This window comes from Elephantulus edwardii, unplaced genomic scaffold, assembly GCF_000299155.1.
Source record: "Elephantulus edwardii isolate Elephantulus edwardi_28Jun2011 unplaced genomic scaffold, EleEdw1.0 scaffold00015, whole genome shotgun sequence".
NCBI lineage: Eukaryota > Metazoa > Chordata > Mammalia > Macroscelidea > Macroscelididae > Elephantulus > Elephantulus edwardii.
Window position 1 is genome coordinate 22,636,635 of NW_006399765.1, and position 17,976 is coordinate 22,654,610.

Genomic DNA, 17,976 nt, shown 5'->3' on the forward strand with positions numbered 1-17,976 from the left:
TAATAAAATATAATTATAGAAAAAAAAATAAAGCAAATAGTATGTTGTTAAGTTCTAGACAGAGAAAATGAACTCAGTGAAAAGGGCACATTGGATTTCTAAAGACGGAGGTCAGGGATAATCTAATAAACAAGCAAAGTTAAACAAAAACCCAGAGGCGGGGAAGGTGAAAGTCATAGGAACAAAGCTTTCCAAAAGGATTTTTAAAAACCATCCTCACGCTGCAGTAGGTCTTCAGAGGCTGTAAATCCCTGGGAGGAGGCTGCCTGCCTTCCTCCCACAGAGCAGCTGGTGGATTTTGGACCATATGCCCTTGGGCTGGCAACACAACTCCTCACCCACCAGAGTACCCTTTAAAAGGACCAGTCAGTGCAAAGGTGGAAGTAGATTGTGTGTGTGAAAGTGAGCAAAGAAGTGAGGGGTGTGTGTGTGTATGTTTTGTTTGTGTGCGTACACACATGACCAGGAGGAGATCAGAGGGTCTGAGGAAACAGGGTTGAATCCTGTAACTTCTTGGAGATTTTCCCCTCTTTTTTTTGATCTGACTGAAAAATGCAAACCGCTGGAGTTTTTTTTGCAGAGTGACTCACTCTGTAAAGGATTACTCTGGCCCTGAGGCATCGCAGCTGCTCCTGATAGGATCCTTCTCACCCCCCCAACCTCAGCTCGTCCCTTCCTGTTCGGCCGTTTTTAGGGCCTCGGTTCTGAAGCACTTCGTTTGTGGAAGGTTGAATGACGTTTATAGCAAGAACCCCAACTCCATTTCAATTGCTATAAATTCAGGTGCCATCTGAGTCCTTTCTGACCTGTAAATCAGCCATGTGGCTGGGTGAGCTGAGTAGAATGTCTTTGAGTATGTTCTAGTTTATAGAAACTCTGTGTCCAATAGAGCAAATCACTGCCCAATGCCAGACCGTCTTCACAACTATCGCTGTTTCAGGCCCTTTAAGTTAAGGGTCTTCCCCTCTTTCACTAACATTCTGCTTCACCAAGCGTGAAGTCTTTCTCCTGGGTCTGGCCCCTCCTGTCTGTCAAGTTAGCCTAGGGAGGGACAATTTGTCCTCAGGCTTGCAGAGGAAAAAAAAAGGACTTGTCTGAAGATGTCCTTAATGATTTGTGAAAAACAGTCACATGCTATCTAACTTAAAAGTTGGGGACTTGGCGACTGTGGCTCAGGGCTTCATGCCCTGACCACTATGCGGCTGCGTGGTTAGCCCCTGAACAGTCCTGTAAGCCTTTTGTAGGGAACTCAGTCACTGTCTTTTGCCCACTACTGAAATCCCACCTGCAACAGTGATGGATTGTAACTGGAACCATCTATGACCTTCGTTTTCAAGTGAGTAAATAATATGGTATTAATTCAGAGGAACATTTTCAGCATCAGTCTGATGGTTTCCCTCGTTTCAGGATGATTTGTCTTTGTCTTGTTTATGGATTAATAAAAGGGTCTCTATAGAGGAGCAATGATGCCAGTGTAAAGACTAAGGTATAGCTGATTCAAGCCACAGTCTTTCCAATCACTTGCTATGCATCTGCAAGCTTGACAATGAAAAAGGGTGACAGAAGAAGCACTGATGCATTTGAGCTGTGGTGCTGGAGAAAACGGCTAAATACCCCATGGACCTCCATATGTCTTGGCGAATGTAGAGTGTTCACTGGAGGCAAAGATGGTGAAGCTTCGTGTCACATATTTTCAGCAAGTTGTTGTTATTTTTGTTGTTAAGTGCCATTGAGTCGTTGACAACCCATAGCTACCTTATGAATGAAAGACCTGAACACTTGTATAGCTTTCGTCATTTCTCCAAGTTCATAGAGTTTCCGGAGGCAAGCTATTTTGGAAGTAGATACCACTCCTGTATCCGAGCTCCACCAAACACTATCCACCATGGGTAACCATTATCACATTTGACTCATCAGTGTCACAGTGTCACATCATAGCAACCACGAGTTATCACTATACAGCAAATCGACAGACCAGTGCTATGCAGGTAGAAGAGTGTTTGGTCGAATACAATTAAAACCAGGCCTGAGGGCTACAGATTAAAATCACCCACCTTTGACCTGGTAGCATCACTTTCTGTCCAAGTTAGGAGATGATATTCCTTGGAGTGGCACACCATGCTTGGAAAGGTGGAGGGTTAGCTAAAGAGAGGAAGACCTCCCAAAGAGATGGATTGATAAAGCACCTGGCAATGGACTCAAATATGTTGAGGACACTAAGGACGGCACAGGATAGAGCAGACTTCAGATCTGTTTTTCATAGGATCCCTATGGGTTGTGAAGGACTTGATGGCATTTTGTCAAGGACTTGATGGCATTTAACAACAAAAATAACAAAATATTCAAGGACAGACTTGGAGGAAGAATGTCGCAGTTTTCCCCAGGCCTGATCATTCCTTGAGAATAGTGTCTATCTCTGAGGAGTGGACCAGAACCTGATAAGGCCCTGGGCCTGACAAACATTGACAGAATCCCTGCTCCCAAATTCCAGAACAAACTACCACTCTTTCTAAATCTCCTTAACAGCCACTATAAAAAGAAAGTGTCCCTGTCTGCCTAGGTGCCACTCTGATCCTCTCCGCAAGTGGTCACGTGGCACTCAGACCACTCCATAAAGGCCTGTCCATCTCTTGGGACTAGGTTTTCTCACTCTCTCAACTCTTTTCTGTCTAACAGGAAAGACACGGGGACTACTGTAATGGGATCAAGTACATTTGAGATGATAAGGATGGCACAGTATAGGACATGTTGTTTTAGGTCTGTTGTTCATAGGGTGTCTGTGAGACATACTTGGCTGGATGGCATTTAACAATAGAATTTCTGAATCTGAGATGACTTTTATAACCCCAAGAACAAGTCAAACCTGACAGACACTCATTCCTGGGCACATAATAGAGAACTGCCACCAAGTTGAATGTGACTCAGGGAAAGCTTAGGCACAACAGAGCAAAACCTTTCCTTGTCCTGGGTCGTCCTCACGACAAATGGCAAGGCTATGGTCTTCACAATTACATGCTATGCATCAGAGAGTGGGACAATGACTAAGGATAACAGAATTGTTGCCTGTGAGTTGTGGTGCTGGAGAAGAGTAGAGAACAAATAGGTCTGTCTCGGAGAGGGTGAAACTGAGTTTCTCCTTCGAGGCAAAGATTTTGAAGCTCCCTCTCACATATTTTGGACATATGACCAGGAGGGACCAGGCCTTGGAGAAGGACATCATGCTTGAAAACGTGGAGGGACAGCACAGGAGAGGAAGACCCTGGATGAGAAGAATTGACATTATAACTGAAGAAATGGGATTAGGTGTGTCGGAGTCAGTGAGACTGGCTCAGGACAGCTCAGGATTTAGAGCTATTGTCCATAGTGTCATGATAAGTTGTAGGCGACTTGATGCCACATAACAACAGGTCAATTCATTCCACCAAGGTTTCTCTTGCCCTCACTCTAGTCCTCTACTTCACCAGTCATTGGTGCTCTCCTAATGACAAGATCTGAAAACAAGCAAGTCAGGGCAAAATCTATTATGGCCCATAAGGTTTTCATGGGCTAATTGTCAGAAGTAGTTCACCAGGCCTTTTTTCCTAGTGTCTTAGTCTGCAAGACAGGCAGAATTTCAAATATTAGTGATCTGATGCTAGTATCACAGCCACACACAAGCCACCATGAGTGGTGAACACACACAAGAGGCCTACCATCAACAGACGAATGGATAGAGAAGCTGTGGTATATTTACACAATGGAATACTACGCTACTTTGAAAAACAAGTAACTCATGCAATATTATTCAAAATGGGTGACCCTGGAGGACATTATGCTGAGTGAAGTATCTCAGTCACAAACGGACAAATACTGCATGGTGCCACTGTTGTAAAACAGGACTGACCTCGGGGTTGCGGGCGGGGAGACTGAGAAAGATGGTTTCAATAATGTATACTGCACTGAAAAAGATGAGGGAGAAAACTGTTTAAAAGGGATTTGTGGTTACAGCTGTGGTGCGGAGAAGAGTATTGAATATACCATGAACTGCTAAGAAAACAAACAGATTCATCCTTGAGAGGGTTAAACCGGGCTGCTCCTTGGAGGCAAGGATTCTGAGGCTTCTTCTGATATACTTTGGACATGTTGTAAGGAGGGACAGGTCCTTGGAGAGGGACATCATGCTTGGGAGGTTGGAGGGACAGTGCAGGAGGGGAAGGCCCTCTAGGAGGTGGATTGATTGAGTGACTGGGGTCATCGGGATGGGTGTATTGGAGACAGTGAGACTGGCATAGGATAGAGCAGTTTAGGGTTGTTATACATAGGGTCCTTATGAGTTGCAAGCGACTCGATGGCACATAACAACAACAACGACAATATTGTCATGACAAAGGCTGCATAGTGGTGTGGATCTGGGGGGAGGGTTTGTAAAACAACGAAAGAATTTTTCTTTTACTTTTCCAAGAGGGTATTGTACTGGGGGTGGAGGGTTGGGAGGGGAGAAAAGTGCAACAATGAATGAATGAATGAATGAATGGAAATAAAAAAAAAAAGAGGCCTAATATTTCTTGAATCAATGAACAAATTATTAAATGACCTATCCCTAGATCCTTAGTACTTCTTTTAGTGTCAGACTCAAAGACATGTTGAGATTAAAAGCAGTTGGGAGAATGGAATTAAGGGATTAAAAACCAGGTGGTTATTCCTCTCGGAGGTTTAGACTGGTGTCCTTGGTGCCCAGTGCTGTCCTTTCTCTCCATAATTCTTAAAGACGGAGCGCTCTGGGCGGAGGGTCTTTGATGACTCACACTGACCTCAGAAGCCTCCCCTTAAAACGTCCCCGCCTTGTGGGGTAAAAAACCAGAACGTGGGTTTAAAGGGTGGTGGACAGAGGCTCACATGGCCAAACCCCAACGCGCCTGCGCGACGCCCTCCGATGGGGTCCTCCCACGCACCCCCACCCCCCCACCGCAGGCCACTGAGACGGCGGGCCAGAACGGCCTCCCACGCACGGCCGAGGCCCCGCCCCCTCGCGCAGGCATGCCCGCGCCGCCAGCGGAAGCCGGAAGCAAAGGTGGGCCCTGCTAGCCCCGCGGCTCCGAACTCGGTGGTTTCGCAGGCGGCGCCGGATGGGGGAGAAGATGGCGGAAGAGGAGTGAGTGGGCTTTTCCCGGGCGGCGGAGGCGGCAGGGCCGGGCCTTGGCGGGTGACAGCGAGCGCCTCCGGCCGCCCTCTGGCCCCAGAAGGCGGAGCTCGTTTTGCCCATTGGCCTGGCTGGACCCCGGCCGGCGCCTGCGAGGAGGGTGGGAGGGGCGGACCTGGGCCCTGCAGCCTCTTGGAGGTCAGACCCCGAGTCACCGGGCATCGGCCGCCCAGCACCGTCTTGAAGTGCCGTCATCCGAAACCTGCAGGCCAAATGTCACGTCCCACGTTTTCATTCATGTGCTCGCTACTGAGTTGCCTTCTCCCTGCAGTCTCCCTAGCTCGGTTCCCGCTTCCTCCTGCTTAGCCAGCGCCCTCTCCCTTGAACGACCAGTTTTCGGTTCCGTCCCCTGCACTGAGTTTTATTCTTCATCCAGTTCACTGCTGAGCGTCTCTGCTTCATCCCAGGCCCTGGGCACTTAACAGCAAAGGAGGCGGTGTAGGAGGCGAGGCCCAGGAGTTCACGTTCTGTCATCTAGTGGGGGGGAAAAGACCAATAATTAAAGACAGATGATTTCAAAGCCTTGTGCTGAAGGAAATAGAATATTGGCGGGGTGAGGCAGGGGAGTCACTCTCTGAGCAAGAAGGTGACACGCCGAGCTGACCCTTCAGTGACCCGCGAGAAGGATGGAAGGAGAAGACAGCAAGTGCAAATGGCCTGAAGCAGGAACTGGTGTCGGGCTTTGGAGAGACAGAAAGAAAGGCATCGTGGCTGGAGTGTAGGGAGTGAACTACAGGAAAGAGCAGGGCGGCAGGGACCCTGGCTAGTCAGTTTCCATCCACGTTGTTGTGTACCATCCATTCGGGACCAACTCATAGCTGACCTTACAGTAAATCTTTTGGGAGTTGATTGCCCGTCTTCTGTAAAGCAGCCGACAGATCCGAACCACATCTTTGGGGTGAAGGCACAATTCCTTACCACTAAGCCACCAGAGCTCCTTTGAATAGAGATGTAAAAATAAGGAGTAACCACATAGTTAATATTTAACTCTTCCACCTAACAATATCGCAAGTGTTTAGCTAGTTAGGAATAGTTTTATTTAGCATAATTATTGAGAATCTATGGTGCTGTTGACATGGGGTCTCAGGTGCAAAGGAAAGGAGGTGCTACTCATGTGTAAGAGAAAGCGCCCACTTTAGGGTGTTTTTGTGCCTATTAAGTAAGCGTTGGTACGTGAGCTGCAGTTGCAGAATGGTACTAATAATTAATGTACTCAACTGCTGACTAAAAGGTTAGAGGTTCAGTTCTACCTATAGACTCTAGAAGAGAAGTATGACAGTCTGCATTCCCCAGACCCAGCATTGGAAATCTGATGGAGCAGCACCTACCCTGACACTTGGGCTCACCATGGGTTAGAATAGACTTGACAGAACTGAATGTGTGTTAGCTAATCCCCAGGTTGAAACTAGTGTTAAAGAAATAGCCGTTAAAATCGCAATGAAAGTTTCATTATGTCAGTACTGCAATAATTCACAGTCCTTACACAAGGCAGGGAACATGAGCAATGGTGGAGATGAACTGGGGTGTGCTGGAATGTGGAGACAAGGTTATATTTGAGCCTTTTGAAAGCGGAAAGGTTTAGTAAGGTGGGGGAAGAGCATTTCAGCCATCAATAGTTGGGCAAGTTCATGAGATTTCTTCAATTTGTGGAACAATCCAGGGGAAAAAATAAACATTAACTGGGGGCCGGGGAAACCCCTTCAGATTGAAGCCCTTGATTGTCCTCATTAAATCCCAGAAAGCAGGCAGTATTTTATTTCTGCAAAGATCTTAATTCCCTTTGCCCTTTGTGACAGCCATTGGAGTGCTCATGTTACAGCCAGCAGGAAGTGTCTCAAGCCAGGTTCTCTCTGCAGCCTGTGGGTTGGCTGCAAGATTTAGTAAAGTCAATGCTCTTTGCCGGGTTCTGGTTTCAGGTGTGTCAATACCTTGGGGCCCTTCTTGCTTTACATATTTCTTTTTTTTTTGTCCCAGGTTCCCCAACACAACTCAGGAGGGTCTCAATGTCACCCTCCACACCACCCTCATCGTCACGACGAAGCTGGTGCTCCCAACACCCGCCAAGCCCATCCTCCCGGTGCAGACAGGGGAGCAAGCCCAGCAGGAGGAGCAGTCAAGTGGCATGACCATCTTCTTCAGCCTCCTCGTCCTAGGTGAATGCACTGAGTGACCACGAGTCACCGCCTTGACTCGTGGTCAAGTGGCTCTGTAGGGTCAACACTGCCACCGCTCTATACTTTGTTGAATCTGCATCCTACTGGTTTTCCATAGCAAACTGAGGGAGAGTGGTCATTTCATAACAACCTCAAAACTCCCTGCTGTTGAGGTGATTCTTGACTCATCGCCCATTGCGTTCCTCAGGCTGTAAATTCTAATGACAGGATGCCTCATCTTTGTCTCATGGAGAACTCATTAGCAACCCAAGGTGTGATAGACTCTGCCACCAGGGATCCTTCATGGCAGAATACTATGATGTATTCCGCTGTAAGGCCATCTTTTTGTTGTATGTATTGAATGGATTTCAGCCCCTAGCATCTTCTCTGTTGGAGTGAGCCTGTAACCTTTGGAATGATAGGAGTACATCACTGGATCTTTGCTCCACAAAGCCCCTAGTGCACGTGAACTATTACCATGTCAGCTTGCAGTCAGCCACTGAACTGCTGTGCCACAAAGTGCTCTTTGCATGATGCGTCTCAGACATCCTCTGGAAGAAAGATCGAAATGGGTGTTGACCTGCAGAGCACCTTGGGAGTCTTTCGGGTTATTGGATTTCAGTCTGTGCTCACAGGAGTCAGTGTGTGCATGTAGATGTAGCTGGTGGGGGCGACAGAAGACGGGGAGTCGAGTGATCAGGTTTCCTTACTCTCCCTTCAACCAGAGCAGCAATTTTGTTGCTGTTAGACTTTTCATATGAAATTTTTATATAGTAAAGGTTGGAAACCTTTAACCCAGCACATTGCTTTCTTGCAGCCTCTGTCATGGTCGTTCACCAAAGTCACAATTTATGCCATGTCTGTATTCCACATGTGTTAGGCTTAATTTTCCAAAATGGATTCACGCTTTCAAACCTGAAACCTGATCTGGTTCAGCCTCCTCCTCTAATGAAGGAGGAAACTGAGGCCAGAGAGCTTGGCTGACTCAGCTGGTTGGTGGTGGCCGTTTGGAATCCAGATGGACAGATAAATGATTGAGACACTTAGATAAATGATAATAACTGAAGTCTTCCCCTACAACTCCCCAGGATAGTAGGTAGCAGATAACTACTATCTGTGAACACTACGAGTGAAACTGTAACCCTGTGGATTACCCAACAGGGCTAAGTAGTTTTAGAGTTGGGCCTGAGTCTAAAGTTGGCACTTTTCCATTTCCTGTTTTTTTAAAATACTTAAATCGTATTTGTAATTAAACTAGTTCTTTTCTGACATGAATAATGAGCTTTTATTGAATATTTCTTTAATATCTGAAAGGGCTTTTTAAAGGTAAAATGTAGCTTCTTTCACATTTATATGCTGACTTTTGTAAAAAGGCAAAAGAATTTTAATAATGTAGTATTAGTTGAAATCCTTATACTCATCCTTGTCCTTTACAGATTTTTTACAAAAGCCAAAAAAGTACTTACAGAAAAAGTACACAAATCACAAGTGTGCATTGTCACATATAAATTAATACACTCTGGTAATTCCCTACCCTGATGCTTCTCCTTGTGAGGTTTAGATTATCAGTCATCGACTTTTTATTTTGCTTTTGTTTTGCTGTTATACTTAAGTAAATATAAAGAAGAAATATTCTTGATTAAGAAATCTCTGGCACCTGGAATCATCTTTCAGGATTACAGAGTATTATTAGCATCATTGTCAGTGTGAGATGTCAGAGATTATAAAAGGAAAGCCTGGAAAAAATATTATTTTTTGTTTTGTAATCATGTTTTTCAAAGGAGGTTGAAAAGTACAAGACTTTCAAAGTAGCTTTCAGGGTGTGGAGCTTTTAAGATTATGCCAGAGACCACAAAACAGGTTTTTATAATGTGCATTTAACCTAGGCAAGATCTTGCCCTTTATTAATACAGCTTTTTAAAAGTGTTTTATTATGTTTTAGGTGAAAGTTTACATAACAAATTAGGTTCTGATTTAACAGGGATTGGTTACATTTTTCACAGTGTGTCAACCACTTCTTAATTCTTTTTGTTCTGTACCCATTATTCTACTTTCCCTGCCCCGCCTTAGGGTCTCATCTTTATTTTGAGGGTAAATAGTAACCATTACTCTTAACTGGGGAAGCTTTGTCTTGTATACTTTGGGCATGTTGCTGTTTCTTGGAGAAGGACATCATGCTTAGAAAGATGGGAGTACGTGGAAAGACAAAGACCCTCAGCCAGAAGGATTGACACAGTGACTGCAGCAGTGGGATCAAGTGTGTCAAGAGATTGTGAGGATGGCGCCTGATGGGACAGGGTACAGATCTGTTGTTCATAGGGTCATTATGAGTTGTACTCAACTCAATGGTACCTCACAACAGCAACATTGTTGCTGTTAACCCAAAAGCTACACCTCTCTGTCAGTTCAAATCCACCAATGGCTCCTTGGAGAAAAATGGGCAGTCGCCTCCCTTGTGGTGTGCGGCCTCAGGAATTCAGTGGAGGATCAACTAGAAATCTGTTCCATTTCAGTGGTAATGAATTTTGAGTTTTCTATCCAGGACCTTCTACTGTGTCCCAGGTCTGAAAGGTCTATAGAGGTCGCAGGACACAATCTAGGTCTTGTGATCTAAGGCTCCTTGAGGCTGTGGTTCATGTAGGCTATTATTCCTCTCTTTACTAGTGACTTTTTTGTCCTTCATTCTCTTTTGTGATGGAAAAATAGAGGCCATCAGTTGTATCTTAGATAGCTGCTGGGCATACCCAGTTGCTACTCATCAGATGAGTGTTGAGCGTTGTGAATTATACCAGCTGACTGAGTTGTCCTATGAAACTAGGGTCCCAAGACTTCAAAAACCAATAAGCCAGTCCCCCAAGGTGTTTAGCTGTGCGTAGGTGGTATCCATAGCTGTGCCCCTTCGGTGGTTTATTATAGATCTGAACATATATGCGGGGGCATAAACATACATAACCAGATGCCTGTACCTGCACACACACATGCTCACATGTGCCTTTCCCTGCACGTATATGTGCATACAACCTATGCAGCCACACACCTGCTGATAACACTTCTTTGGTGCCAGAAGGGCTGAGCTGTATTTAATACCTTTATCTCTGCAATCACACTAATGCCAGGCGGCTTCTGCTTTCATCTGCTCAGCTTATTGGAAGTTTATGACTTGATATCTCAACGTTCTGTGTCAGTCAGAAGACATTAGCAGAGGGGAATGATGACTTCTAATTTTCTATTTATTATTTTTTTAATGTAGGTACACTTTTTTTTTTTTTAAATTTTATTTTATTGTTTTTGTGTGAGTGTACCGTCAAATCAGATCTGACTGGTACAGGAGGAGATTGTCCCTCCTTCCTCGGCAGAGCATCTGGTGGCTTCGAACCGTGAGCCTCTGGGATTGTAGTTGCAGCTCCTTACCACTAGGCCACCAGAGCTCCCCAATGTAGGTAAACTTGAAAGCTTCTCACCCACCTTCTTTATTCCATCATTTATTCCTGATTAGGTGACCCTGTAATAAAAACCTGAGAGTTAAAAAAAAAAAAGATTCTTGTTAATAATTAGTTAACTCTCTAAATACCTGTTGTGAATGAAGGGGGAATTAGTCTGTGTTTCTTCTGCTTCCCAGAAACTCTCGACCTGGTGGCCACTGGTCGTTTATGTTGGTTCACTTGGCGTTCAGTCCAGTGAAATCGTGCATTTTTGTGGCCCACACTCTGAGAGGGTTACATGTGCATCCAGCTTTTGTAGCGGGGTGCACCAGCTCAAGTTAACCTTTGTCGCTTTTATTAGCTTGGCTTCATTTCACTCTTACGGATCTTGGTCTCCACAAGTGAGTCACTGATGTTGACTTACTCAGGATTTAACAATTAGCATCTTTTAATGAGCCGTTAAGCTTAATGGGGTGATTAAAGTTTATCTTTGTTTTAATATTGTCTCCATAATGATGACTTCAGGCATGAAAAATTGAAAGCTTAATAACCTGTGATAAAACTCTGCCTTCCACACGGAACCTTTTCACTCTTCTTTTTCTTTTGTTTCTTTTCCCCCCAAGTATACATGAAAATGAGTGTTTTCTGTGTGCCTTCATACCTTTACCTTGTGCAGGTACATGTAGTTTGGCCTTTTTTAACCTAAAATGGTATGACTTGCTTTTTACTGCCTCACCTAATACCATGCAGATCTTTCTGTGTTAGTGTTTTTTTGTGTCTCTTTCTGTTTAGTGTCTTTTTGTTTAAATTTATTATTAATTTCAGTAAAAACTTACAGAGACTTTGGATTTCCGTTCATTCATTGTTGCACTTTTCTCCCCTCCCAACCCTCCCCCCTAGTACTCTACCCTCTTGAAAAAGTAAGAGACAAGGGGAGCTCTGGTGGCCTAGTGGCAAGAAGCTGCACTGCAATCCCAGAGGTGCATGGTTCGAATCCACCAGATGCTCTGACAGGAAAGGAGGGACAATCTCCTCCTGTACCAGTCAGATCCGATTTGACGGTACACAGACATACAAAACAATAATAAAATAAAATTTTAAAAAAAAGAAGAAAAAGTAAGAGACAAATTCTTTCATTGTTTTACAAAGCCTCCCCCAGGTCTACTCCACCATGTAGCCTTCGCTCTAGACTCCTGTCATGACAGAAATACCTAATCACATACCCCCTTTTAAACAGTTTTCTTCCTCATCTGTTGCAGTGCAGTATACATTATTGAACCCATCTTTCTCAGTCTCTCCCCAACCCCAAGGTCAGTCCTGTTTTACAACAGTGGCATCATGCACTATTTGTCCTTTTGTGACTGAGATACTTCACTCAGCATAATGTCCTCCAGGGTCACCCATTTTGAATAATACTGCATGAGTTCCTTGTTTTTCAGTGCTGCATAGTATTCCATTGTGTGAGTATACCACAGCTTCTCTATCCACTCGTTTGTTGATGGGCACTTAGGTTGTTTCCAACTCCTTGCTATTGTGAACAAAGCCGCGATAAACATGGGTGTGCATTCTGTTTAGTGTCTTAAGACCGTAACCTGGTGCTGGTGAATCTGATCTTTAGCTCTGTGTTCTGTAGTGAGTTACCCTGCTAAGGCAAAGGCTGTGCATTTTCACTGGTGACAGTGTGAAAGGACAGGCAGTCTCTCCCTGTGGCCGTTCACAGTTCTGGAAACCCAGTGGAGGGTCACAGCGCGTCAGAACTGAGTCAGTGAAGTGGAGTTTTTTTATTAGACAGTGGTGAGCATTTGTTTTGTCTTTTTTTAGTTTGAGTTGATTCTGGTGGTGCAGTAGGTTAAGCATCACGCTTCTAGCTGACCGAAGATTGTCAGTTTGAACCTGCCACCTCCTTGGAGGGAGAAAAATAAAGCCATCCACTTTGATAAAGAGTTACAGTCTCAGAGTCCTAAAGAGACAATTCTCTGCCCTACTGTAGGGTCACTGAGCCTGATTAGATTCAACAGCAGTGGATCTTTTCATAGTTCTTGTTGCCTGATAGACAATTTTCCCTTTCATCCATAAAGCTAAGAAGAGTTGCTTGTTTTGAGTATGGGAATGAATATTATTTTAAACTTCTCATAATTTCTGACTTTCTCAAGCCCATTGCAGCAATCACTGTGTCGATCCATCTGGTGAATGTCTCTCTCTCTTTCGTCAGCCCTCCAGCTCTTCAAGCATGATGTCCCTCTCCCAGGAATAGCCCCTTCTAACAACATGCCGCAAGTATGTGAGATGAAGCTTTGTCATCTTTGCCTCCAGGGAGCACTCTGGCTGTACTTTCTCTAAGACATATCTGTTTTTAAAGTGCTTATCTGATTTAAGTGCTAATCTGCCTGCCATCCCCTGCAGACAGTAAGCATGATCTTTGTTTCCCTGTTGGGCTTAGCCTGTGGTACTTTTTCTTGCTCTGCATATTTAATGTTGGATTTTCCTAACAGGGTTAAAGACTTAAAATAGCACCACAGGTTGATGGCTTAAAGCACAATATGAAAAGAGGATAGAATTTCTATATTTGTAACTGTTCTTCCTCTGGCCACCTGGTACTTTTTGGTGGTTCTGAAGAAATCTGATTTGTCAGTGGGCACTGAGAATGGCTGGGGAACTCCTATGCAAGTTGTTTAAACATTTCCCTTTTGAAAAAAACAACAAAACGTTTTGTTTTATTACTTATTAGTAAAAGTACTGTGCTTAGCAAGATGATAGGCTTTGTAGGTATGTGTACTGACATTTGGCCCATGAAACCACTTGCAGGAATGACATACATGTTGCTGTTGAGTTGAGTATGACTCATAGCGACCCCATGAACAAACAGATCTGAACTCTGTTGTAACCTGTGTGCCCTCATCATTTCTGACATACTTGGAGTCCATTGCAGCAGTGTCAGTCTGTCTGGTTGGGGGTCTTCCTCTCTTTCTCTGACCTTCCACCTTTCCAAGCATGGTGTTCCTTTCCACGGAACAACCTCTCCTAGCAACATGCCCACAGTATGTGAGACGAAGCTTTGTCATCCTTGCCTCCATCGAGCGCTCTGGCTGTACTTTGTCCAAGACAGATCTGTTTGTTCTTTTGGCAGTCCAGGGAATGTTCACTACTCTTCTCCAACCACAGTTCAAAGGTATCAGTTCTTCTGTCAGCCTTACTCATTGTCCAGCTCTCAAGTGATTGAAAAGATTATGGCTTGAATTGAACTGACATGCACTGTAATATATATAAAGGCCCGTTTTCCTCCCTCACAGAAGTGTTTAGTTTGTTTTGAAATAGGATTGCATCCTTTTACTCTCTCTCTTTCATTTCTTTTTCCTTCCTTTCATAGTAGCAACCCTGTGAGGAAACGATACTACTCTTAGTTTGGAGATTGAGAAATGCAAGGATGGCAGACAGCTGGGAGGGATGGAGGGAAGGAAGGAAGGTAATACATGGTGCTGAAGACCTCAGTTGAGATTATCTCACTCTGCAGCACCTACTAGTGATGTGACCTCTTTCTTTCCTTTTTTTGTGATTTGAGTGAAAGTTTACAAAACAATTTCATTGTCCACTCAGCAGTTCAGGCACAAGATGATTTATGACATTGATTATACTCCCAGGTTATAACAACACACTTCCCACTTCCTCCTTGTGTTTCCTGTTTCCATTAGTCCTTTTCAGTCTCTTCCTGCCTTCTGAGCTTTACTGATGTGACCTCTTTAAGCTAGAGTTTCCTAATCTATAGTTGTCCTAGTTCTCTAGTGCTACTGTAAAAGAAGTGCCACAAGTGAATGGCTTTGAAGGAGCCCAGGGGGGACAGTTGTTAGTAGGCTGACCGCTAACCAGAATTTTGGCAGTTCAGAACTAGTAGCTGCTCTGCAAGAGAAAGATGTGACAGTCAGGTTCTGGAAAGACACACAGCCTTTGAAAGCCTGCAGGGAAGTTCTGCTCTGTTCTCACAGGGTCAGTTCGAGTCAGAATTGACTCGATGGCAGTGAGTGGGATGGCTAACAAATAAATTTAATCTCTCCCAGTTTAGGAAGCCAGAAGTCTAAATGCAGAAAGCCAACTGTAGGGGGGAGGCTTTCTCTCTGTTAGCACCCAGGTTAGAAGAAAGGTCTTTGTCTCTTTCAGCATTTATGGCCCCAGCATGCCTTGAAGATTTCTCTATGTCTTGGCTTCCGTCTTCCTTGGGTCTAAGAGGCTCTCAGGGCAGAGACCCCCCCAGGTCCAAGGCTGCACTCCACTCCTGGCTCTTCTTTCTTAGTGATATTAAATTTCTTCTCTCTTTTCTTGGCTTCTCTTTTATCTCTTGTAAGATAGAAGGTGATACAAACTACACTCCCAAAACTTCCCTTACATTGAGTCAGGGCCCTGACCTGAGTAAGGATGTTGAATCCCAGCCTAAATCCCCTGATAACCTGTTGGCTGATCACATCTCAGATTACAGCATGGGGATGATTACATCATTGCATAACTTCCAGATTGTGTCACTACATATTCCTAAGCCACTGAGAATTATGACCTAGTCAAATTGACATACATTTGAGAAGAGACACAGTTAAATTTGTGGTAGTAGTCGGAATAATGGTTAAGGAATAATAGTTTTAACAGTTGACAAGGATGTTGAGGGGTTAAATGGGACAGTGTTTACAAGTCTTCCACACAGTGCCTTGCTCACGTCAAGCCTTCCACCAGTGGGAACCGTGGAGTACAGTGGTCAGGGCTAGGGAGCAGGTATCTCAGCATTAAGTCTGTTTAATGTTGCCACCAAACCAAAGAATTTACGTTTTCCTGTTTGTTAAGCACTCTCGCTTCCTTCTGTGTTTAAAAGAGAGCCGGTTTTGGGTCAGCATACCCTGCTGTGGTGTGGTTTTTTAATAGTACATTTCTTTGACTTCCTCTTCATCACTCCCATTTTTTCAGTTGAAGATTTCTTCAGAAAAATTGAGGTGCATTTCTCGGAATCAGGAAAATTTGAATATTTTTTCAAGTTATCATGAGTTTTATGCCTCATTACAAGGAAACAAACTAGGTTTTTGCTTTTTTCAATAAACACTAAAAAGTGACAAGTCTCATATTTTAATAAGCTGCTTTAAGGATACACAGAAGTGTAGAAAAAGTATAATAAACCCTTGTGCGTCTACTCCAGTTCAAGAAAGAAGATAATAAAAATTCCCTCTGGTGACCTAGTGGCAAAAAGCTGCACTACAATCCCAGAGGTGTGCAGTTCAAATCCACCAGATGCTCTGCTGGAGAAGGAGGGACAATCTCCTCCGGTACCAGTCAGATCCAATTTGACGGTTCACACATACAAAATAATAAAATAAAAAAAAATTCCTTCTGCCCTTGTTGATTTACATTTCCCTCCTCCTAGAAGCCCCCAGAAGAATCTGCTCCCTTGAGTGTGGTGTTTAGCACTTAGACTAGGTCCTTCTTAACCATGTCGTATTCTTTCCCACAGCTATCTGCATTATACTGGTGCATTTACTGATCCGATATAGATTACATTTCCTGCCAGAGAGCGTTGCTGTTGTTTCTTTAGGTAAGTGCATATTGGTGATCCCGTAACAAAAGCATGATAATAACTAGCACTTAAAAAATTTACTCATTATTGCACATTTTCTCCCTCATTCTTCCCTCTCCCCTCCTACTAGCACTTTTTTGAGGGCCTTCTGGGGGTCCGAACACACAAATCTATCTTGGAGAAGTATAGCTGAGATGTTCCTTCAAGGCAGGGATGATGAAACTGCCCCTCATACTTTGAGCATGCCGTCAGTCCTTGGAAAGAGACACCAGGCTGAGAAAAGTAAAGGGTCAGTGAAAAAGGAGAGGCCCCTCAACAAAATGGTTTGGCACTGTGACTCCAGCGAGGAGTTTGATCATAGGAGATCATATGAGGTCATGAGAATGACACAGGATATTGGTTGATAAGAGTCATAGTCAACCCTAAGATACGTGGTATCTGAGTGCCAGGACTCACAGGAGGGCAAGGACACATCTGATTTCATTTTTCTCTCTGCAGCCAACCTGAGCGCCCTCATGGCCTCAGAGGTTAAGTGTGGCACTGCTGGTGGAAGGGTCACCAATACAAACCCACTAGACAGTCTGCAGGAGAAAAGTGACGCCATCTGCTCCCCTTAAGGTCTACAGCCTCAGCTGGCAGTAAAGGGTTCACGGAGGCAGAATTGCCGAGACACCAATGGGCTTTGTTGGTTTGGGCAAACTGCCAGAAGGGTATACCGCTCCCATTTTACAGATGGGAAAGACTAGGACTCAGTGAGAGATGATGATCTCAGATGTTAGGTAGATCCCTGTCTGTGTAGCTCCAAGGTCCTTTGTCTGATAGAACCACCCTCAGGTGACCTGACCTCTGCTAGTAGGCTGTGCTGACATCCAGTTCAAATGAGGCAAGTTATTGACAGTTAATTCCACGAACTACTGAATTTTATAGTCTGGAGGAAACCTCCCTTTTCAGTTTAGGAAGAAGAAATGACTCATTTAAGTTAACCAAAGTCTTTAGAGAGTACTTTTGTTCTCTCCCACTTATGTGTCTAGGTTTTGGTTTGGGGTTTTGGTGTTTTTTTTTTTTTGTTCCCTATGGCAATTTATGGTTGAGACAATTAGCCTCTACTTAGAGTGCCTGAAATCAGTGTATTAGCAGGTGAGAACTCGCTGGTTCATCAGAAGAAGTAGCATCAGAGCCCTTCCTTCCTTTCACTCAGTGTGTATTATATTCAGAGCGAAAATGGAAGTGGATATGTTTAAGGCTCAGGTAAATAAAGTTTTGCAGCGCTTGGCTCAAAATTTTATCAGTTTATCTTTACAGTCATTTTGGCTTTTACTAACTTCTGTTTGCCCATTGATGGTATTTAATCTTTTCTTATTATCAGTGATGCTTTATAAGTAAATCTGTTATACCTTCTGTATCTCATGTAACAGGATTGAAATGCTGTCTCCGTTTAGCCCTGGCTGAGATTGCCTTTGGAATAGCTCATTCAGACTGCCCAGCCATTCTCACACCCACCCATGTCCCCAGGACCACCCCCACATATTTTAGGGTTTCATAGCCCTCCCTGGACTGGCCACTTGACCCCCAGATTTGTTTTTTTCTACTTCCTGTCTACACTGCTGCCATGTGGATTGTTTGATAATACCGATTGTATCAATCTTACTTTAGTCCCTTGGATCAAGGGGGAAACTT

General features: G+C 44.2%; 1 protein-coding gene across 2 annotated transcripts in view; it reads left to right on the forward strand.

Moving 5' to 3' along the window:
• The first annotated feature begins 5,069 nt into the window (after positions 1-5,069).
• SLC9A8 (solute carrier family 9, subfamily A (NHE8, cation proton antiporter 8), member 8) overlaps positions 5,070-17,976 on the forward strand; it is a 76,119-nt gene continuing 63,212 nt past the window's right edge. Inside the window, exons 1-4 of one of the 2 annotated variants that reach the window (XM_006881627.1) lie at positions 5,070-5,131; positions 5,613-5,615; positions 7,154-7,332; positions 16,237-16,317. In XM_006881627.1, coding sequence (XP_006881689.1) covers positions 5,106-5,131; positions 5,613-5,615; positions 7,154-7,332; positions 16,237-16,317 — 289 coding nt within the window. In that variant the 5' untranslated portion in view covers positions 5,070-5,105. The remainder of the gene's footprint in view (positions 5,132-5,612; positions 5,616-7,153; positions 7,333-16,236; positions 16,318-17,976) is intronic. The other variant, XM_006881626.1, reaches the window with a different exon arrangement.